We start from the raw sequence: 24,282 nt of genomic DNA on the forward strand, positions 1-24,282 counted from the left end.
CCCGGCGCGACTCGCGGCTGCGCCCCTGTCATGCCCCTGTTGCTGCCCGGTCCCTCGGCTTCGTGCGTCCGAGTCCGCGCGCCGGTCCCGGAAGTGGGCTAGCCTAGCACCCCGCTCTTCCCGCTTCTGGGGGGGAGGGGCCCGTCGCTACGGTGGCGGCCACCGCATCTCGTCCCACCTCGGCGGCCCTAGGCGCCGTGGTATCTGCAGGCCCCGAGCCAATGACGGGCCAGGACCAGCCGGCGCCCGGGTCGTCGGTGTTGAGCACGGTGTTCCGCCACGTCCGGTACGAGAACCTGGTGGCGGGTGTGAGCGGCGGGGTCCTGTCCAACCTCGCGCTGCACCCGCTGGACCTGGTGAAGATACGTTTCGCCGGTAAGACCCCGCGCCGACCCCGGGCTCCTCATCCTCGTTGTCGCCCCCAAACGGGATGAAAAGGGTGCAGGAGGGAGGCCCGGGTCCCCCCTGCGCCTTCCGGACCAAGAGGCGAGCGTTGAAGCTGCGCTCGGTCCGGGCTCAGCGGGGACTAGAGTGGAAGCCGGGGGCCTGGTAAAGAGATGCGGCCGCCGCCGTCGCCGGGGTCCCCGAGAGTCAGGGGTGAGGAGCGCAGGTGGAAAAGCCAGAGGCAGGTCCCCACCGGTGTGCAAGGTGGGGCTCCACGCCTGGTTTGTAAAATGAAGGGGTTGGCACGTTGCGGGCACAGCCTCGGAAGCACAGGGCGGCCACGTGGGTGGCGGCCCCGCGGAGAGCAGGATGCAGGTGCGTGGTGTGCGCTCACCTCCAGCAGGTATGGTGCAAGGTCCTGAGAAGGAATAGGTAGGTAGAATCCAAGTGCTTTTTTTCTTAATCCTCAGGGGAGGATGTGTTTATTGATTTTAGATAGAGAGGGAGGGAGAGGAGGAAACACCCACGTGAGAGAGAAACAGGGGGTTGTTCTCCCCTCTAACTCGGAGGAAGAGGGGAGGCCTCGCGGGAGTGCGGGAAGAGTCCAGAGCCTTATTCGCGGAGTCGGTAGGTACAGGAGAGTAGTGATGTATTTTCAGGGGGTTTCTGGTTAGGATGACATGTCCAGCACCCAGTCAGGCTTTCCCCTGCCACTGTGGTTCTAGGAGTGTTCACTGGGGCATGGTCACCCCTTCTGCCAATGCGAAGAGTTGACAGGAGGGGAGATGCTACAGAAGGGGCTCAGGGCTTTGGGTTTGCATCGTAAAAGAGGAGGTCTCTAGGTATAACTGGATTTCCTGGTATGTGTAATCCTGGAAATCTCCTTGAAGAAATGTGTTTCAAACTAGGGTGCAGATGAGAGCTTGCTTGTTCTTTGGTTCAATTGTTGAGTGATTCTGGAGGGCAGTTCTGAAGGTCCTGTAACGTAGAGTCGTGGAACTCTCCTGCCCTGGTTTCCATGAGGCTTCAGGAGATTGATTAGTTAGAAGGTAGTTCAGGGTCCCAGCAGGGGCAGAAAAGGGATCCCCTGGGAATTATTTTAGGACTAGAGGCCCGATGCACGCAATGTTTTTCTCTCCCTTCCTCTCTGAAATCCGTAAAAAAATATTTTTAAAGATATATAGATTGCTGATAGCCATATGTATCTGTATCTGCAAAGGTCCCATTAGATCTTAAGGTTCCTCTAGAACAATGGTTCTCAACCTGTGGGTCGCGACCCCTTTGGGGGTCGAATGACCCTTTCACAGGGGTCGCCTAAGACCATTAGAAAACACATATATAATTACATATTGTTTTTGTGATTAATCACTATGCTTTAATTATGTTCAATTTGTAACAATGAAAATACATCCTGCATATCAGATATCTACATTATGATTCATAACAGTAGCAAAATTACAGTTATGAAGTAGCAACGAGATAATTTTATGGTTGGGGGTCACCACAACATGAGGAACTGTATTAAAGGGTGCGGCATTAGGAAGGTTGAGAACCACTGCTCTAGAAGGACTAATATTTTGAAAGTTGGGCAGGAAGTAAGGAGCCATTCTATGAAGGAAAAATCAGTGAAAATTATGGAGTATTATCCTTTGGAGAAAACCCACAGAGGCATATAATTTCCACGGAGTATATGAGGCATGCACAAATAAATTATGACATAACATTCATTGAGCAATTTACTGGGAGCAAGACAGTGAACTGTGCATTATCTCATTGATTGCTCTGAACAACCCTGTGAATTTATTTTCCACATTATACAGATGAGGATAATAGAAGTTGACCAACTTGCCCAAGCCACAGTTTGTAAAGATAGAGCTGGGGTTTGAACCCAGGCAGTGTAATCTAAAACCCTCTGGCACTTAACCACTCACCATACTACTACATCTAGGAATCCCTGGTACACAGTGGCTTGTATATGAAGAAAAGAATTTTGGATTTGGCTAAGGCCGCTGGCCTATCTGACTTGGTGTCTACCGCAAATTTTTGTCTAGTAACAGGAGAGATGTCAGTGGAGATAATGATTGAGGAATAGCGTGGTTTGCCTAGTGAGTTTAAGAGTGTGTGATAAGCATTCCATGCCTGAGGAAAGGGAATTCTTGGACCTGAGAAGATTGGTAATCTTGATGAAATGGGGAGAGTAATGGGAGACCTGTAGGGCTGAGGTGACAGATAAGGCCATTGAAATTGGGTGGGAGGACAAAATTAAAGACCTAGGACAGTGGTCGGCAAACTCATTAGTCATCAGAGCCAAATATCAACAGTACAACAATTGAAATTTCTTTTGAGAGCCAAATTTTTTAAACTTAAACTATATAGGTAGGTACATTGTTATTAACCTACCTATATAATTTAAGTACTGTTGATATTTGGTGCCCCCTCGTGCTGCCTATCCCGTGGCCCGCCTGCGCCGCATCTCCTGTCCCCACTTCTTCTAACGCCACTTCTTCAAAATAGACTCGCTCAGGCCAAAAACCGACCTCTGCAAATGGGCCACGAAGTTTCAGTCGCACTGTACATGCATGCCCGCACGTGGTATTTTGTGGAAGAGCCACACTCAAGGGGCCAAAGAGCCGCATGTGGCTCGCAAGCTGTGGTTTGCCAACCACTGACCTAGGAGACATAGCAGGGCTTTGTAATAATAAAGCCCCCAGTATGGCTGTGAAATGGTGATAGAAAAGAGGAAACTTTGGCAAAATGGACAAGTGAAATCAAAATAGTTGGTTGGCCATCAACATTAATTCTGTAGATTTTATGTTTTTGTAAAATTAAACCCTTATAATAAAATTATAGTATCTAGTGACGGGTGTTAGTCTTGAATGTACCATTAAATCAAATCTGGACTATTTCCATTGAGTCAAATGCAAGTTAAAACTCAAAGATGTCTAGACTAGTAGAAAAATTAGAAATTATTTCATATAAGAAATGACAAGAGGAACTAGTTTAGCTTGATGGGAAGATGGGGGAGTAGGGGAGGAGCCTAATGTATTTAGAAAACTGTCATGTGGGAAAGGGAGCTGCCTTATTATATGTTGATCTAAAGGGCAGATCAGAAGTTGGATAGAAATTACAGGGAAGCAGATTTTGGCCTGGCAAATTGGTGGTGCTCAGAAATGAAAGTGGTTCAGGGGCTGGATGATAGAGGTTAGAAGATATTTTTGCATTGGGAGAGAGGCTGGGTAAGGTGATTGTTGAGATCTCTTCTAACTTTAAGATATACATTCATCCCTTGGTATCTGCAGGGGATTGGTTCCAGAATTTCTCCCCCTCTCCCCTCCCATCTCCACCCCATGGATACCGAATTCTCCAGATGCTCAAGTCCCTTATATAAAATGATGTAGTATTTGCATATAACTTATGCACAGCCTCCCTAAATCATCTCTAGGTTATTGATAATACTGGTTGTTATACTGTATTGTTTACAGAATAATGACAAGAAAAAAGTCTGTGCATCTTCAGTACAGATGCAACCATTGTAGGCTTAATCACATAGGACATGTCAGCAACAACATAACTCTTTTTTTTCTTAAATATTTTTTATCCTGGTTGGTTGAATCTATGGGTGCAGAAGTTGGGCTGTAATTTTAAATCATCAGGAATGATGAGAGAGCCCCAACAAAGAAGAATGTAAATGAGGTATAAAAATAGTAATTTTCTAAGATACCCTGAAAACCTAATCAAGGAACCAAAGTGCAGAGTTCAGTAACAAGAATAGTACACAGTTGAGTTTTGATATAGTATTACAAGAGCCAGTAGCATAAATAAACCAATACTTATTGAATGATTGCTACGTGCCAGGAAGGATTTTAAGGGCTTTATATGTAATCCTTTGTAATTTTCAGAGTTAGGTTCTATTATTTTTCTCATTTTATGGATGAGAAAACTCAGTTACGGAGTTATCAAATAACTTACTCAGGGTCACACAGTAAGTGTTAGAATTGGGATTCAAACCCAGTGAGTCTGACTCCATAGCATATGCTGTTAGTTAGAAACCATAAGTGGGGTAGTTTGGTATAGCTAAAGGGTAAAATGCTAAAGGTGGAAATGAAAATGATTCCAGAAAGTTAAGAAGCTGTCAGATTGACACATCTTTTATGCCATGAAAAATGGAAGCCAGGTCTGGGGTTAGGAATAGATCAGGACTAGAGATGTAGGAACTAGCACGGGGACAGCATTTGAAGCTACTTAGTAGTTGAGAGACTATCCCTGTTGAGTGGAAAGGCTGCTGATAAAAATCAGCATTTGAAAGATGGGCAGAAGACAAGGAGGCAAAGGAAATTTAGTGGCCAAAAAGAGAAATAAGGAAATAAGAGGACAAGCAGGAGAGTGTAGTGTGAAACTAGACTAAAGAAGTATTGTAGGAGGTAAAACAATGACAGGTGCGGCTGAATGGGTTAGTTTATTTTTGAGTAATATTTTTGATCATTTGAATCCTTAATCTTGGATATCTGTACAAAGCTTGTGTTGAAACCTATTTACTTAAGAGACTTATTGGTTATTTAAGAGCTGCTACTCCAACACTTCCTACAACATTATTTGAATGCTCAGTATGCCCTCAATAAAAACATGAATAAATTCATGAATGTGTTTTTCAAAATATTAAATAATCCTGGAAAATAATTTCCTCTACCTAAATAGGTTTGTCTTCTGAATTTATCTCCTTTATATGAATGTGTGACATCTATGTTTATATGTGATTCAGAACTTGAACTTTGCTCTCACCTGACTTTGTGTATCTTTTACTGCAGTGAGTGATGGATTGGAACTGAGACCGAAATATAAAGGAATTGTGCATTGCTTGACTACCATTTGGAAACTTGAAGGATTACGGGGACTTTACCAAGGAGTCACCCCAAATGTGTGGGGTGCAGGTTTATCCTGGGGACTCTACTTTTTCTTGTGAGTAGATCTATATCAGTTAATAAAGCAAGATGGGTCACTAATCAGTTTCTTTGAATTAAAAGGGTCAGAAAGAATAGAATGGCTTATTTCATTCTCTGTTAGCTCTGGCTAACAGAGGCATTTGGTCTGGAAGAAAGTTCTTAACAGGAAGAAGGCAAAGAGATGAAATGGAGAAACACTCTATAGTAGCCATTTCTGTGAGATGAATTCAGGAAAATGGCTTACCAAAATACATTATGATTCATGAAGCTGGAAGAGCAGAAGAGAACAGATCTTGGGACTCCTGTAGGAACATACACCACAGGAAAATCCCTGCTGAAAACAGAAAGCAAAAGCCAGTGTTTAGCTGAAAGAGTTTGAGGCATGTTCCTTCTTACCTCTCATTTGACCTACTTCATCATCTACCCAGCTCATTCATTTCCTTTATCCTTAACCTGTAAGATATCATCACATGTGAAATAACTGCTATTGCATGCTTGCTGATGAAGCCACAGCAAGCGCCTGTGGCAGCACATGCAGCCTGTTGAGTATGAGAGCGTGGGCACAAAGCATCATCTCCCTGCAAAATAAAATTCAGCTTTAGTATTGTTTAAGTATTTTTTATTTTCAGTTCTAAGACATACTTAGAAGAGTGAAACTATATGTATAAAATTCATGCTATTAGGAATTTCAGAGTTGTGTAGGTTCTCCAAAAAGAGTTTCTAAGAACAAGCCATATAAGGTTTATCTGTTGAAACAGTATACTTGTTTCACATTAGAATGGTATTGTTAACACTTGGAGAGATTTATTTCGCTGAAATCTTTTTTCAAGAGAAAGTGGAAATCGGAGTTAGAGAAAATAGGCTGACTTGACTCCCCTGCTCAGGAACATATTAGTGGCTTTCTATTTTCTGCCAAATAAAGCCCAAATGTCAGCCTGCCACTCACATGTGGCTCAGTTTTCCCTGTCTCCCCAGTCACTTTTATTATGACTTTTGCTCATGCTCATCTATTTCCCTATTGTGACTATACCTGTCTCCATACTCAGCGAATGCCACTTTCTACACAAAGCTTTCTGTGATCTCAGTAATAGTTTCTCAATTTCTTAGGATACTGTCTGTGTTATCTTTTATTATGATTATTTATGTGCTGCCGCCTATGGTCCTTGTTAGTCTGTTAGGAAGGATCCATTAAGAGTTTATCTACTAGACTTGCCAACCACAGCACCTGAACACAGATGTTTAGCACATATTTGTTAGGTGCCTTTTGTCGTCTCTTTTACCTTGTCTGCCCAGTCACTGACCACCTTGTACCTTCCCCCTCCTGGTTTTCCCTGTCATTTTTATTAATTAAAGAGTGTATCATTAAAATATTATATATATATATATATTGCTACTCATATATATTTGGGGAAAGGAGAGGCATAATCTTAACAGTAAACCATTCCAGTAAATTCATTCTTGAAAAAGGTCGCATTTTGTGGCTGCATTGTTCATTGACTTACTTTTGAGGCATTATTGTTAAGTTACATGCCATTTTATTTTATTATTTATTACTAGGGGCCCAGTGCACGAAGATTTGTGCAAGGGGGGTGGGTCCCTCAGCCCGACCTGCACCCTCTCCAATCTGGGAGCCCTCTCCAATCCAGGAGTTTCTGTCTTTGCAATCATATGAGCAAATTGTCTGAGACCCCCAACCCAGTTTGGTTTGTTGCTCACAGAATAATAGAGGCTTTTTTTTTTTTTCTTTGCTTCATTGGTGGAGATTTCCTGGAAGTTTTAGGATATCTTCCCTTTAATTTTTCCTAGACACTCTGATTTTACTTATGTCTCTCACCTTTGCTTTCCCTCCATCCCCCACAGCAACAGTAACTTGCTCCAGGCTCACTTTGCTCTAGTGAGGTGGTTCTCAACTTTCTGGACCTTTAAATACAGTTCCTCATGTTGTGACCCAACCACAAAATTATTTTCATTGCTACTTCATAACTGTAATGTTGCTACTGTTATGCATCGTAATATAAATATCTGATATGCAGGATGGTCTTAGGCGACCCCTGTGAAAGGGTCGTTCGACCCCCAAAAGGGTCGCGACCCACAGGCTGAGAACTGCTGCTCTAGTGTCTAGGACCGTGGTCAGCAAACTGCGGCTCGCAAGCCACATGCGGCTCTTTGGCCCCTTGAGTGTGGCTCTTCCTAAGCCTTAGGAGTACCCTAATGAAGTTAATAACAATGTACCTACCTATATAGTTTAAGTTTAAAAAATTTGGCTCTCAAAAGAAATTTCAATTGCTGTTCTGTTGATATTTGGCTCTGTTGACTAATGAGTTTGCCAACCACTGGTATAAGAGATCCATCTGCCACCAGAACTACGATTCCCAGCATTCCTGGTGCTCCCCGTGCTCTGCGCTTCCGCTTCTGGTCCTGGGGCTGCCACCAGAACTACTATTCCCAGAATTCCTGGTGCTCCCCGCGCTCTTGGTTTTCCCTTCCTGCTCTGTCTCCATCCCATGGCCTCCCACTCTGCCAAGTCCTCCAAGCCACCAGCTCTCCCTCTCTGCTCTCTGTCTGGCAGCTTGGGGAGCCAATTCCCCAAGCCGCTCCACTCTCCACCAGCTCTCCTGCTCTGCTCTCTGCCCGGCACCTATGCATGCAAATTAACCTGCCATCTTTGTCAGGCTGGTGAGTGTAGCAGAGGGACCGTCAATTTACGTGTTTCTCTTTTATTATATAGGACTAGAGGCCTGGTGCACAAAAATTTGTGCACTCGGGGGGGAAGGGGGGGTCCCTCAGCCCGGCCTGTGCCCTCTCGCAGTCTGGGACCCCTCAGGAGATAACGACCTGCTGGCTTAGGCCTGCTCCTGGGTGGCAGAGGGCAGGCCCAATCCCTAGGTGCAGCCCCTGGTCAGGCTCAGAGCAGGGCTGATTGGGGAGTTGGGGCGCCGCCCCCTGTCATGCACAGAGCAGGGCGGATTGGGAGGTTGCGATGCCACCCTCAGTCATGCTCAGGGTAGGGCTGATTGGGGGGTTGGGGCACCGCCCCTGTCACACTCAAGGCAGGGTCAATGGGGAGGTTGCAGTGCCACCCCCTGTGATGCACAGAGCAGGGCCAATCAGGGGGTTTGGGCGCTGCCCCCTGTCACTCACAGAGCAGGGCCCATCAGGGGGTTGGGGAGCTCCCCCCTCTCATGCACAGAGCAGGGCCCATCAGGGGGTTGGGGAGCTCCCCCCGTCACGCACAGAGTAGGGCCGATAGGGGAGTTAGGGCACCGCCCCCTGTCACACACAGAACAGGGTGGATCAGGGGGTTGGGGCGCTGCACCCTGTCACACTCAGGGCAGGGCCGATGGGGAGGTTATGGCTCTACCCCATCACACACAGAGCAAGGCCCGTGGAGCGGGGGGGGGGATTGGGGTGCCAGCTCCTGTCACACACAGAGCAGGGCCGATCAGGGGATTGGGGAGCTCCCCCCTATCAGGCACAGAGCAGGGCCGATCAGGGAGGTCGTGGCCCCGCCCCCTGTCACACACAGAGCCGCAGGGCGATCGGGGGGTTTGGGTGCTGCCCCCGTCACGCTGATCTGGTGCCAGGAGGCCTCGCTGCTCCGCTGATCCCGGTACTGGGAGGCATATTACCCTTTTACTATATAGGATAGAGGCCTGGTGCACGGGTGGGGGCTGGCTGGTTTGCCCTGAAGGGTGTCCTGGATCAGGGTGGGGGTCCCCACTGGGGTGGCTGGCCAGCCTGGATGAGGGGATGATGGCTGTTTGCAGCTGGTCACACATCCTTCAGGGTGGGGATCCCCACTGGGATGCCTGGCCAGTCTGGGTGAGGGGCTGAGGGCTGCTTTCAGGCTGACTGAAGCTCCCAACCTGTCCTTTTTTTCTTTTTTTTTTCTTCTGGGCCAGCTTTAGCTCTGGCTCTAGCTCTGAGGCTTCCGCTGGTTTGTTTGCCGTTCTATAATCGAAACAATGTATAACTTCAGCTCTGAGATCCCAGCCGGCTATATTTGTTAGAATGTTTCAAACTGCCAGCTCAGAGGCCGGCAGCGCAGGCGGGGAACGTTGGAATCTGTAGTCACGGGAGCAAGCAAGCCTCATGTTCGCTTCCAGCTGCCTGGCTGCCGGCCGCCATCTTGGCTGACAGTTAATTTGCATAAGGATACACTGATTAGCCAATGGGAAGGGTAGCGGTCGTACGCCAATTACCATTTTTCTCTTTTATTAGTGTAGATTATTATTTTGTTGTTGTTAATCCTCACCTGGGGATATTTTTTCCATTGATTTCTAGCAGAGTGGAAGGGCGGGGGAGAGACAGAGAGAGAAACATCGATATGAGAGAGACACATTGATTGGTTGCCTTTCACAAGGCCCTGGGATGGAGCCTGCAACCGAGGTATATGCTTTTGATTTGAATCGAACCCAGGACCCTTCAGTTCATGGGCCAGTGCTCCAACCACTGAGCAAACTGACTAGGGCCACACCACTTTCAAACAGATTTTACTGCTTTATGACACCTACTGAAATATTTATTAAATTGCTTATGTTTTATTCTTTTAGTTACAATGCCATCAAATCATACAGGACAGAAGGAAGAGCTGAAAGGTTAGAGGCAACAGAATACCTTGTCTCAGCTGCCCAAGCTGGTAAGACAGTGTGAAATTTAAAATGTCATGTTTTCACTATTATTTTATTTGCCTTTTTACCTTTGAACATCAGAGTTTAAATGTGCTTATCTAACTATACTAATCAGTGATCACATGAAATTTCTTAAAAAGCAGGTATTCTTATTGATTACTCTGGATCAGCCGTTCTCAACCTGTGAGTCACGACCCCTTTGGTGGTCGAACGACCCTTTCACAAGGGTCACCTAAGACCAGCCTGCATATCAGATATTTACATTATGATTCATAACAGTAACAAAATTACAGTTATGAAGTAGCAACGAAAATAATTTTGTGGTTGGGTCACAACATGAGGAACTGTATTTGAAGGGCCAGAAGGTTGAGAACCACTGCTCTGGATAAATTTCAAAGGTTTTACTTGTCACAGGGTAGTAAAACTTAGAAAAAGTATAAATCTCTAATAGTTTAAAATGATTCCATATAGTGTTTCTTTAGTTAAAGGATAATTTCACTTTTCAAATTATATAATTTAGTAGCCTTTTTTAATTGCCTCATGTGTGTATAATACCTGTATGCTGAGTAATCATATTCTAATTTGCTTTTAGGAGCCATGACTCTCTGCATTACAAACCCATTATGGGTAGCAAAAACTCGCCTTATGTTACAGTACGATAGTGTTGTTAATGCCAACCATCGGCAATATAAAGGAATGTTTGATACACTTCTGAAAATATATAAGTATGAAGGTGTGCGTGGATTGTATAAGGTAATGAATTATTATCAATACATTTTTAATAATTGACCATTGCAATTTCCCTTGGCTCTACTGTCCCAAGTTCTGAATGAGCTGTAGTCAGTTCTAAAAAGAAGCCAAACTTAGGCATGAAACAATTTAATGGGAAGTGAAATATAGTTTACAGTATTGGAATTGTACTTTAAGCTGTGTGTCCCCATTACCTAAGATGTATTATCATAACGGGTGGGTGTGAGAATGAGAACTGTCTAAAACGTTGTCGAGTAACCATTTCACATAAGTCACACATTGAGGTCACCCATTCCTTACTCCCCTCCCTGGAAGCTGTGGGGTTTGGGAATTAGCTTAGTTTAGCTTTTTTTGGTTGGTTGTTTTTAATTTTGTTTTAGGGGTTTGTTCCTGGGCTGTTTGGAACATCACATGGTGCCCTTCAGTTTATGGCATATGAATTGTTGAAGTTGAAATACAATCAGCACATCAATAGATTACCAGAAGCCCAGTTGGTAAGATGATTCCTGAAAAAATGTAATATTTACTTTTATGGGCATATAATAGATGGAAATGTTGTCGTGTTTACTTTGGAAGTATTGTTGTGATGATGAGTACTGACTCTGCCACTAATTTAACTTGTAGTTAAATATTTTATAGGCTAATGACACATAAATGTTAAGTATAGAATCCCTTAGCCCTAGCCGGTTTGGCTCAGTGGATAGAGCGTCGGCCGAGGACTGAAGGGTCCCAAATTTGATTCAGGTCAAGGGCACATGCCCGGTTGCAGGCTGGATTCCCAGTAGGGGGCGTATAGGATGCAGTCAATAAATGATTCTCTCATCATTGATGTTTATCTCTCTCTCTCTCTCTCCCTTCCTCTCTGAAAGCAATAAAAAAATAGATTAAAAAAAATAGAAACCCTTAATTGCTCAAAACTTGTGTTAAGAGGGGAAATAGAATACTATTTTTCACTTCAGATCTATTTAAATGTTTGTTTTCCTGTATAATTTGTATGTTTATGTTTTTAAAGAAATCCTGTCCAAAGAAAGACACTTGTTTTGTGTTGTCATTTTAGAGCACAGTAGAATATATATCTGTTGCAGCACTATCCAAAATATTTGCTGTAGCAGCAACGTACCCATATCAAGTTGTGAGGGCTCGTCTTCAGGATCAGCACATGTCTTACAAGGGTGTGTTGGATGTTATCACAAGGACGTGGAGGTAAGAGCATGTGATGTATCAAAAGGGCTCTTAGGAGGTACCTTGCAAATCAAACTGTCCAGTTGACATAGTTTTATAGCAAAGGCCAGTGTGCTGTGGTGAGCACGTGGCTGGTGGCCCCTGCTTCCCCACTTCCCATTTACTGCATATAGGAGCATGGACTTAATCTCTATAAGGCTTGATTTGTAAAATTAGAACATCTAGGCTGACAAGGTGATTATAAAAATCAGAAGAGATCTGTGAAAGTGCTTTGACAAATTAATAAAACAAAATTTAGATGTTATAAAATATTTGAATGGCCTATATTCAAGGAAGTCTTAAAAGACTTGGTTTAATACAATTAAGAAGGCCCCACACCTGCTATGGGCACCATAACTTTTGCAAAAATAATAGGTCCTCGAATAACCTTGTTTCATTATAATGTCAATGAGATGCCATAGGACCTTAATTCTTGTTTATATCAATTAGCCTATGGTAAAATTGGTTTTGTTATATGTCATTTCACTTAAAGTCGCAGAACCTATTGACTACATTAAATGAGGGCTTATTGCACTAGTCTCCATGTATGGGAGAAATGCTTGTTCTTTGGCATGGGAATAGTTAGACTGTTATAGACATCCTCATATTCACCTTCTCAAAGGCCAGAGCAGAATATTTAACATGTTTAAATTCAATTTAGTATATATTTATCAAGAATCTAAGTGACAAGATCCAAGGCCATATTCCTACTTTAGGCAGTAAGGACATAAAGTTTTATTTTGGTATATGCTATATTTACTGTTGTCTTGCATTTATATAATATATGAGGTTTTTAATGCCTATATTAGGTCAGTTAATACTCCTACATGTTATACCTTTAAAGGCATTTGAAAGATGGTTATTGTTAAAGCACATTTCAGTGAAGTTTTGAGGTGTCCCTGTCCTCTCTTCCTCAGCCAGCCCATAAAAGGAATGTAAGCCCCTACAAATGGCTCACAAACTACATTATTGCAGGGTGTTGAAAACATGGGTTTATATCGCAGTGAGGTTTGATCGCTGGCTCCATGCCCCAGGTCAGTTAAACTTTTTATCTGCAGCCTCCCTATATCAGAAACTAAGCCTGTATCTATTTTTCCCTCTAAAGGAAAGAAGGCATCGGTGGATTTTACAAAGGAATTGCTCCCAATTTGATTAGAGTGACTCCAGCCTGCTGTATTACCTTTGTGGTATATGAAAACGTGTCACATTTTTTATTTGACCTTAGAGAAGAGAAGTAAGCAAAAAGAAGATAAGTGCAGCAGTATGCTCCTTTGTGTTTGAAATGTAAAGCTCATAAACAAATTGGTCTGTAATCATTAGAAGTCAAGAAACCACTAATCTTCACAATGTTTTTCTGCTTTATGCCTTCCCCGTGTATGTGGGACTTGGCTACCTCTGCCTGAACTGTCTGCCATTATCACAACAGTAAAGCTGACATCAAGTGGAGAGTTTCACATATTTCTCCACTGTTCAAGTAGAAGCTGTTTTGCAGCATTTGCTAAATGGATTAGATGAATGTCCTTTTTCTAAACTCATTTGCCTGGATTAGCTTTAAAATTGACCTCTGTAATAGCAAGAAAATAGCTTCTTGTAAGAATGTCATCACTGTTTCATGAGTAGATTAAACTGAGGATTTGATGGGAAGGATATTGCCCAAATCCAGACCATTTCAGAATTGAGAAATTTTGATGAGAAAAACAAAATTGCTGTACATGCGCTTTAGTTCAGTTGGAATATATGAACTAGAGAAATTTGACAAGTTATGTACTTCTCCCAATTTGAGAAATATCTGACATCTGTTGTCATTCCATCACTGATTTTATTTCCAGAGGTTCTTAATTTAAAATGTAATCCTGGATCCCACTATTTTTTGGCATGGGTACCTACTGTATTTTAAATTTTAAAAATCAACTGGAATCCAGATGTGTCAGCCCTTATTTAGCATATAAATCACTTACTGGAGTTGCAAATAGATCAACTTATATAGATACTGGAATCACTGGGATGTGTTTGTTGACACACTGCATATAGCTGAGAAACTTTAATTTCCTACTTCAGTTTTGTATAAATGGGTCCAGATCTCAAATAAATGACTAATCTACATTGGTTATTTAAATTCAGGTTCAAGTACAAATTACATTAATGGTCATTATTGGTTTTACTTTATGAGTCATTGTAAATATCTATAAATATAAAGTTCTGCCCCAAAAGGATGCCAGAATAATGCTAATATTTTTATTTATCATAAACACCCATGACAGCTATTGCACTACCATCTATTTGTTGTAAATAAAATATTGTGGTTTTGAAAGCCATATTTAAATAGTTCTTTGAAAATAAGTCTATTTTTTTATATTTTGAAAATGGCATTGTTTTAAAAATAAAGGTGAAATGATAAGTACCTAATTACATGTACTATAATTTCTTGTAACATGCCCAGGAATACTTTATAAATTAAATGTGATATATTTTTTCATACTCTGATTATACTATAATTCATATGAAATCCTGACATTGGTCACTATATGGAAAGACAAGCTACAGTTGGGTATTTGGAGTTTTAGAGGTAGTGTCATTATTTGAATGCCTCCTATGTACCCCAAATTAATAAACTTAGTTTCTGTCCTTTAAGATCATATATGCTTGCAGAATAAATAAATGAACAGTAAATAACTATGTTCTTAGTTAAGAATATGCAAGAAGATTTTTACAAAGCCCTATAAGAGTTCTGAGACAAGAACTCATTTCCCTTCAACAAATAGTTACAGCGCTCCTGCCCTGTACCAGGTGTGTTACCATGCATTGAGGATATAGCAGTAAATAAGCCAGACAACTTTCCTGCCCTCAGGGAACTTTCATTTTATTATGAGTGCTAAAAACATACAAATATAAGCATCATAAAATTTCAGGTATTAAGTGCTATAATAAAACTAAAGCAGGATTATAAATAGTGTTGCTTTGTTAAGATGATTGGGGCCAGGAAAGTTCTCTTTGAGGATGTAATTGAAACATCCTATATAATAAAAGCATAATATGGTGGAATGACCAGTCATCGGAGGGTGGGGCTGGCGAGCAGAAGGCGCCAGGCCAACCAAGGCGCATGCCAGCAGGCAGAGGGAGGGGATGGGGTTGGGGGAGAGGTGCCAGCGACCAGCAGCAGCGAAGGAGCTGGGGGGGGGGGGGGGGCCATGCCAGCTGGCGCCATCCCCTGATCAGCCGCCTGGTCGCCTCCCGCAGAGGGAGGCCAGCAGCAGCAGCAGCAGCTAGGTGATGAGGGCAGCACCGTCCCCTGATTGGCCCGCCTGATTGCCTCCCACAGAGGGAGGCCAGACTGCGGCTTAGGCCGCAGTAGCACAATAGGACATCCCCTGAGGGCCCCTGGACTGTGAGAGGGTGCAGACCGGGCTGAGGGACCCCCCACCCTGAGTTCACGAATTTTATATATATGTAAAAGGCTAATATGCAAAGTGTCCCCTTGGGAGTTTGACTGGGAGACCAGGAGTTCGATTGCTTGCTATGACATGTGCTGACCACCATGGGGTGGCGCAGAATGAAGGAAGGCCCTGGCCAGCAGCCGGAAGGCCCCGATCGGCCCTGATCACTGTCCAGGCCTAGGGACCCTACCCGAGCACAAATTTCGTGCACTGGCCTCTAGTTTTTACGTAACTGAGGAAGTAAGCCACAATGAGAGGAAACACACTAATAGAAAATAGGAAGTTCAAAGCCTCTGAGGCAGGAATTAACTTGGGGAGAGGGAATGAGTGGCCAGAAGATGTTGGACAGGTGGCCATTACAGTATCGTGGAAAAGTGCAGGTTCAGGAGCCAGACTGGCTTCAAATTTCAGCTTTCCCTTAGGCCAGTGGTTGGCAAACTCCTTAGTCAACAGAGCCAAAAATCAACAGTACGATTGAAATTTTGAGAGCCAAATTTTTTAAACTTAAACTATATAGGTAGGTACATTGTTATTAACTTAATTAGGGTTCCTCCTAAGCTGGCCTTGCTAAAAAACGTCCTCAATCTGATTGAGGTACATTCGCTGAGGTCGACCCCTTCCAACTCTCCCATCCACACTCGTCTTGTATACTTGTTTCAGATAGACGAGTGTGGATGGGAGAGTTGGAAGGGGTCGACCTCAGCGAATGTACCTCAAAACAGTGTACCTCCCCCACGCTGCATTGCCCCGGCCCGCCCGCCTGCGCCTCGTCTCCCGTTACCCGACCAACCGACACCCCCCACTTCTTCTAACGCCACTTCTTCAAAATGGACTCGCCCAGGCCGAAAACCAACTTCTGTGCATGGGCCACGAAGTTTCAATCACTGTACGTGCGCGCCCGCACGTGGTTTTGTGGAAGAGCCACACTCAAGGGGTCAAAAAGCCGCATGTGGCTCACAAGCCGCAGTTTGCCGACCACTGCCTTAGGCAAATAATTGTACTTCTGTTCGTCTCAAGTTTTCTCATCTGTAAAATGTGTCTTAAATCAGTTCCTTCATAGCAACACCTGAGCTGGGGATTCTTGGGCAGGTGACTTACTTATTGAGGGAGCGCTCTTAGGGAAAATCTGTAATGGAATAAAGAAATCAGGATCCGGTCGGGGAAAAAGAGGTTTCCGAATTCCAGCACAGCCTGACCCTATAGTGTATTCTGCAGTATGGACTGGATCCCATAGGTTGTCCTGCCCAGAGTTGAGGGGCTGAGCTATTATGTTCCCACATCAGGCAGTCATTACTACCTGCAGTGGGGGGAGGAAGAGCAGGCGGGTAGCTAGGTGCCTCTGCTCAGCTAAGGGCAATTCTCCAAATAAGGTGGAGGTATGAGTTGTTAGCCAACACCTGCTGCCGCTGGGCTATGGGTGCACCAGCCCTGTAAAAGGGGTCTGGGTGGGCCATCAACAGAATCTACCACAAATGAGGATATTAAAAATACATAGGCATAATTATGCTCAATTAATATTTGGCAAAGGAGGCAAGAGCACACAATGGAGTAAAGACAGTCTCTTCAATAAATGATGTTGGGAAAATTGGACAGATAAATGCAAAAAAAAAATGAAACTAGACCACCAATTTACACCATACACAAGAATAAACTCAAAATGGATAAACGACTTAAATCAGCGGTTCTCAACCTGTGGGTCGCGACCCCTTTGGCGCTCGAACGACCCTTTCACAGGGGTCGCCTAAGACCATCCTGCATATCAGATATTTACATTATGATTCATAACAGTAGCAACATTACAGTTATGAAGTAGCAACAAAAATAATTTTATGGTTGGGTCACAACATGAGGAACTGTATTTAAAGGGCCAGAAGGTTGAGAACCACTGACTTAAATGTAAGTCGTGAAACCATAAGAATCTTAGAGAAATCATAGGCACCAAAATCTCAGGCATCTCTTTGTAGCAATGTTGACCAATACATCTCCCAACAGTTCTCAACCTGTGGGTTGCGACCATCGGAAAACATATAGCATATCAGATATTTACATGACGATTCATAACAGTAGCAACATTACAGTTATGAAGTAGCAGTGAAAATAATTTCATGGTTGGGGGTCACGAACAACATGAGGAACTGTATTAAAGGGTCGTGGCATTAGGAAAGTTGAGAACCACTGTTAGGGCAAAGGAAATTAGGGAGAAAATAAATAAATGGTACTATATCAAAAGTTTCTGCACCGCAAAAGAAACTATTAACAAAATGAAAAGAGAGCCCATTGCATGGGAGGACATATTTGCCAATGATATATCTGATAAAGGGTGAATTTCCAGAATATATAAGAAACTCATACAACTTGACAAAAGGAAGACAATCCAATTAAAAAATGGGCAAAGGACATAAATAGATACTTTTCCAAAGTGGATATACAAATGGCCAAGAGACATGAAAAAATGCTCAAAGTCACTAATCATCAGAGATATGCAATTTAAAATGACAATGAGGTACCATCTCACACCTGTCAGAATGGCTACCATCAACAAATCAACAAAGGACAAATGCTGGCGAGGGAACCCTCGTGCACTGCTTGTGGGAATGCAGACTGGTGCAGCCACTGTGGAAAGGAGTATAGAGTTTCCTCAAAAAATTAAAAATGGAACTTTCATTTGACCCAGTGATCCCACTTCTAGGAATGCATTCTAAGAAACCCAAAACACCAATCAGCAATTTACAATAGCTAAGATTTGGAAATAGCCCAAGTGCCCAACAGTAGATGACTGGATAAAAAAGCTGTAGTACATTTACCCAATGGATACTACAAGGCAGTAAAAAAAGAAGGATCTCTTACCATTTGCAACAGCAGGGAGGAGGGTATGATGCTAAGTGAAATAAGCCAGTCAGAGAAAGACAAGTATCACATGATCTCACTCATATGTGGAATCTAATGAACAAAATAAACTTTTGAACAAAATAGATCCAGAGACACAGAAGCACAGAACAGAAGCATGACAAATTTCAGGAGGAAGGCGGGGTGGGTGGGGAGAGGTAACCAGGGAATTTATACGCATATGTGCATAGCGCATGGACTCAGACAATAGTGTGTTGTTAAGGCCTCAAAGGGGCGGGGGGGGGGGGGGGGCGGAGGGCGGGGTAGAGAGGGTCAATGGAGGGAAAAACAACACTTTCAACAATAAAGATTAAAAAAAATTGGGGAAAGTACGTAGGTTTAGGGTTACTGACAGGATTAAATGGATTAATCCAAGTGCTGGGCTGGTAAACATTAGCAGGGGCCAGACCTTGTAGGCCATGGTAAGGGGTTTAGGTTGCATGAGAGATCATTCTGGTGTCTGTGTGGAGAAACTACCAGGAGACAGGCAAGAAGCAGGGTACTAGTTAGGCTAGCTAGGAATCTGGTGGTAGTGTGGACCTGGTTGATGGCATTGGAGGTAGTTTATAACCTGGAGGGACGAGAATAGGATTTATGGAGGAGAAAATATTTAAGCTGGGCCTTGACATATTTCAAAGGGAACCTTGGAACCATGGGAAAGAAGCACAGGTGACATGTCTTGAGCAGTGAGTTGACACCGAGGTAATGAAATGGAAGACAAAGCTGAAAGATTGGAACCCAAACATGAGAACTCTCAGAGCTTTATTAAACCTGTTTGGGTTTCTTGATGGATAAAGAAAAGTGAGAAAAATGAATGGAACAGAGAGATATATCTACATTTTAGGGGTGACAAAGGAAGGCTAATCAGATAGGAGGAGCACCCTCAGAAAGAAGGGGTTATCAACCATGTACATGTTTCATATAAGCTTAAGCTTTAACCACCCAGAAAAAGGATTGTAAGTCACATTATATGAGATTCTGGGTCAGTTCTCACCCCTAGCACACGTACCTCTGTAGTTTCAATTGGGTGAACCATTAAATGTCCTTTACGTTGTAAAGCAGGCTCAGTTGGGTTTTTCCATTGCTTATTGCAACTGAAAGCTTCCTATCTGACAGAGAATCAGGGGCAGGGACCCTACAGTCGGCCACTTCCCCATCCATCATGATGCTGGACAGCTCTTGATTCTGTGGGAATTGATGTCACCTTTACTCAAAGTGAGACTTTGGGATCCTTACATATGTTGTGTAGGTGCTTTAGAATGTTTTTAGTTTTATAGGAAAACATTATGTTACTTAATATTTATGAAAATTAAAAATTATTCAACTCACCACGAAAAGCATAAAAGAAGATTGACCAGTAGACTTAGAAAAATAGCTGAAATATGCTTATGGTAAAAAGACCCAACTGTACAAAAGTCGGGTGATTGGGAAGTTCTCCCTAGGTATTTTCTGAGATCGAATATTACAGGACTGTATGTTTATATTAAATTTTAATATATGTTCAGTATGAGATGAGGCTGGTTCTACTAAAGGCTAGGAAGTGATCAAATCAGTTCACATTCAACATGTCAAAAGAAAAAGCAACAAGCTGCTTTTGTTAAGTGATTCACATTAACCTCTTCCCCACCCAGGGTCTAAACCAGGGGTGGGCAAACTTTTTGACTCAAGGGCCACAATGGGTTCTTAAACTGGACCGGAGGGCCGGAACAAAAGCATGGATGGAGTGTTTGTGTGAACTAATATAAATTCAAACTAAACATCATTACATAAAAGGGTATGGTCTTTTTTTTTTTTTAGTTTTATTCATTTCAAACGGGCCGGATCTAGCCCACGGCTAGTCTAAACTAATTCAGAAATAGACAAGAGCTAAGTGGAGCATGGAATATGATCTTTATTAACAATAAAGCTGAAATCAGAGAATGAGGCTTATCTACCATATACATAAAAGCCTAAGCGACCAAACAACCAGAACGACAGGTCAACTGGTCGCTATGACACACACTGACCACCAGGGGGCAGATGCTCAACACAGGAGCTGCCCCCTGGTGGTCAGTGCGCTCCCACAGTGGGAGTGCTGCTCAGCTGACTGACCCATCCTGGTAGCCCACCAGCCCTGCGGCAGCCACTCCCTCCGTCAGTAGTCCTACAGGTCTAATCTCCAGAGAATGGGCCAGGCACCAACAGACCAGCACCACCTGCACGATCCGGACAGCGCCTCCAGCCTCCTGGAAGTTGGCCTCAGGCACCACAGCCACATCCCCTCCCTAGACACTCCTCAAGGAAGAAAGGATATAACAGTGGCCGCCAGGTGGCTCCTGACAACCAGCGTGAACATCAGCAGGATGGATCCGGATCCCGGGCTGGCAAGGGCATCCCACCACCTGCCCGGAGGGCCGATCACATCCCCCCTCCACCCCCACGACCCCACCTGTGCACGAATTCGTGCACCAGGCCTCTAGTGTCTGTATAAAAGTAGGTTTCCTTATACCAAGCCCCAGAATCACACAGGCATACCCATCCAGCCACAGACAACAATGGACCACGATGATTTTACAGCCTGCCCTTGTAAAACAGGGCAAGGAGGAGCGGGAGCGAGGGCGGGGGGGGGGGGGGGCGGGGGGGAATGCATGCTCTCCGTGAGCATCTTATTCCCAAGGAGAGAAGAAAGAGTGCTACTCATGCTCACTTCCTTGTCCCAAACTCACCAAGGAATCACAGCTCTAGGAATCTAGGTACAACCAGGAGAGAGAACACAGTAAGTTTAACAGAAGCTAAAATAATTGTTAAAGTAGGATAGAGTAATAGACATATGTTAAGAGAACTCTAACTGGTACCCTAGGGCTGAGGGAGAGTCCCCAGGGAGGACAAGCATGGAAGAGGCCCCCTCTGGCATTCAGACGCCATTGAAGAAGGTGTGGTTGCAGGCCACTGGCTGGTGCGAAAGTTTGCTGGTTTGCCGGGCCGGAGCTGGTTCAGAATCACCTGATAAGCAGGAAATGTGCCTCTGGGACACAAGCAAGGCAAGGCTGGTGAGCAGGCTGCAGAGGAAATTAGGACTTTCTGCAGGTGCAAAGCCAGCTGCAGAGGAAGTTAGGACTTTCTGCAGGTGCAAAGCCAGGAACAGACCTTTTCCACATTGGAAAGGCCTCGGGAACAGCGCTGTAGGAGGCTGGCAAGCTAAGACAGGTGCGGCAGGGGGGGGGGGGGGGGGGGCTTGCCGGGGAGTTTGAGGCACTGCTAAAAGCAGGAGGCCGACCTGCCGCAAGGTGATCACCAGGCCTCCAGGGCCAGGCTGTGAGGTAGTCGAGGGCATTTGCCTTCTGGGTATGTGAACAGAGCAAAGCTCCATCAGATGTCCACACACTGACACACACACCACCGACAGTGTATGCAGCAAGAGCAAGAAGAAAATCATTTCAGGACACTGAAACCTCCAGTATCCTCTACTTAACGTGCTCATTCCAAAGGAGAAACGCCTAGAGCCCAGGCCATCATCCCAGAGCAGGAGGAATTTGGAGCTGGTAAGAGGCTCAATCGACTCCTTTGACTACTCATCTTCCACCTGCACCCTTCTACAAGGTTTGAATTCCTGTACAACAGCAAAGCAATGATCTGTATTTTAGCCTCGCAAGATGCAACTATCCTTCTGACAGGTGAAGTTCTTGCCCTTCTCCCAAATGAGAAGACACAAGGCCCCAACAGTCATTGAATCCATGTTGCCGGCTATGTTGATTACCACTCAAATTCAGTCGTGGTCCCAGCGAAGATTCTGTTAACTAAACACTATGGTACTTTGTAAGTGGACGTCCACCAACTTTAACACATAAAATACAAATGGGAAGGAGGGGAAAGAAGAAAAGAGTCAGCATATATCAATAAACATGTCATATAACGAGAAAATATGCAAAGCTTCCACAGGCCTGTCTTTTTAATTGGCCACAAGGAAAGTTGATATCTATAACCTTCACCTTCAACTCCCCATCCCATATTTTCCTTGCCCCAGAGCCAGAACTCACAGCTCTGGGTGCTTTACCTGGTGGAGTGATCCAAACCTTTCTTCTCCAGGGGTCTGAATCCTCAATCATCCTGCCTTTTTCTGGTTCCTGTAAAACCACTAACCTTTACCGTTGGCATGAAGTTTTAGGAAAAACCTTATAATAAATTTCCAGAATTTAGAATCATTTGCTGGTTCAGGCAAACCAGCAAACTCCCCTGTCACCACTCAATGGCCCGCAACTGCGTCTTCCCAGACAGCGTTTTCTAGCATGGTCCTCGTTGCTTCCGCCATAGCAGCAACCAATTTCCCTTGGTAATTGGGATCAATCATTCCAACCAGTAGATTAACCTGTTTTTCGCCTGTTGGTTCAGTGGTATAAGGAGTGCAAATGGCCAGGCGGCAGTCTGTGGTAGGCAGAATTCTAAGATGAACCCCACGATTCCTGCCCTCTGGTGTACACACCCTGTATCATTTCTCCATGTGCATTGTTGGGGCCTGCAAATATAATTGGATATCACCTCCATGATTATGTCTTATGGCAAAAGGGATTTTGCAGGTGTCATTAAGGTCCCTAATCAGTTAAATAAAATCCAGATGGAGATTATCCTGGGTGAGTCTGACTTACCTAATCAGGCAAGTCTTTCAAGAGTTCGTTCCCTTGCCAGTTTAGAAGAAACACAGCCCTGTTGTGAGAGGAGTGTCCACATGGCAAGTACCCGAGAGCAACCTCTAGGTCCAACGCCGCCTGCAGCTCCTACCTACTGCTCCGGCCTCATTGTGCCTATCGCGGGCTCGCGCCTAATCAGTCCCAATCAGGAGAGGCTTGCGCTGTCACAGCAGCACTGGCCAGCCATGAGCCCAGTGTCTGGCGCCCTCCCAAGGGGAGTGGCCTGCGGGATCTGGCTGAAACTGGCTCTCCGACATCCCCCAAAGGGTCCCGGATTTCATTTTGAGAGGGTGCAGGCCAAGCTGAGGGACCCCAGTGGTGCACGATTGAGCTGGGGAGGGACCCCAGGAGGGCTCCAGGGAGTGTCTGGCCCATCTTGTTCAGTTCCAATCTGCCAGACCCCAGCAACAAGCTAACCTACCGGTCAGAGCATCTGCCCCCTGGTGATCAGTGCACGTCATAGCAGTGGTTGAGCAGCCTTAGCATATCATTAGCATATTATACTTTGGTTGTTCTGCTGTTCGATCTATTTGCATATTACCCTTTTATTATATAGGATGAACTCATGCATTTAAACATATTTGATGTGTTGGCAAACCATTGTTATTATCTTTATTAATGCCTAAATAATGTCATCTTTGCCAGTGGGAACCAATTCAAGTTGGCTCTTAGATCCTTGTGAATTGTCTTTGTTTTCCAGTATGCCAAGATGTTCCAGGCTCATATTGGCAATAATAATAAAGGCTTATCTGCCCCAGAGCTGAAATCCCCCCAAAATTCATGGAGCCTTAGTTCCTTTTAGTAGGAAATGGTATGTAGAAATCACAATCTGGGCATTACTTAATTGGTCATTATTTCTAGGCTTTTTAGTAAACAAAGCTAGAGCTTGTTGTTATGTTTTATAACTTTATTAAGATGAAGTACTTTATGAATTCATATTGATACTTAGAACTCAAGCACAGGATTTACTTAACTTTATCACTCTGGTACCTGGGCTTCCTTCATCATAATTCTTTCTGAACACAACTGGAATTGGTAGATCTTCCTTTGAATTATACTGCCCCCTTCAACAACTTTCATGGCAATCAACATATCACCTTTCATTTATTGTTCTTTTTTATATGTATCTTATCCTCCCTTCCAAATGGTAAGCAATTTGAAGCCAGAAGACACATCTTTTTACTTTGTTCAATAGGTAAATTCCTAAAGTGCTAGTATATTTCCTGACACATAAATTCCTTCTTCTTTATTTCTCTCAAAATATGGGACAGTACTATACATAACTTTGTTATGTTTTTCTGGTGTGTTCCATTTTATTTTTTATATACTTGTTTGTTTATTTATTTTAATTTATACTTATTGTTGAAAATAT

General features: G+C 43.9%; 1 protein-coding gene across 1 annotated transcript; it reads left to right on the forward strand.

Annotated features, from left to right (window-relative positions):
* The first annotated feature begins 26 nt into the window (after nt 1–26).
* On the forward strand, nt 27–14,562 carry SLC25A32 (solute carrier family 25 member 32). Its single transcript, XM_070392163.1, has 7 exons — nt 27–375; nt 5,190–5,340; nt 9,878–9,963; nt 10,548–10,708; nt 11,086–11,199; nt 11,763–11,908; nt 13,032–14,562. Exons 1-7 carry the CDS (start codon nt 222–224, stop codon nt 13,162–13,164), a joined length of 945 nt encoding a protein of 314 aa, XP_070248264.1. The 5' UTR covers nt 27–221; the 3' UTR covers nt 13,165–14,562.
* Nucleotides 14,563–24,282: the final 9,720 nt, after the last annotated feature.

Source organism: Myotis yumanensis, unplaced genomic scaffold, assembly GCF_028538775.1.
Source record: "Myotis yumanensis isolate MYYU_CA2020_CCGP unplaced genomic scaffold, mMyoYum1.0.hap1 SCAF_15, whole genome shotgun sequence".
Classification (NCBI taxonomy): Eukaryota; Metazoa; Chordata; class Mammalia; order Chiroptera; family Vespertilionidae; genus Myotis; species Myotis yumanensis.

Bases quoted from the DNA above. Each gene is read 5' to 3' on its own strand.
- SLC25A32 (XM_070392163.1), top strand. From the start codon at position 222: ATGACGGGCCAGGACCAGCCGGCGCCCGGGTCGTCGGTGTTGAGCACG. The intron at 5,341-9,877 runs GTGAGTAGATCT...TTATTCTTTTAG, and splicing joins TGGGGACTCTACTTTTTCTT to TTACAATGCCATCAAATCAT. The intron at 10,709-11,085 runs GTAATGAATTAT...ATTTTGTTTTAG, and splicing joins GTGTGCGTGGATTGTATAAG to GGGTTTGTTCCTGGGCTGTT.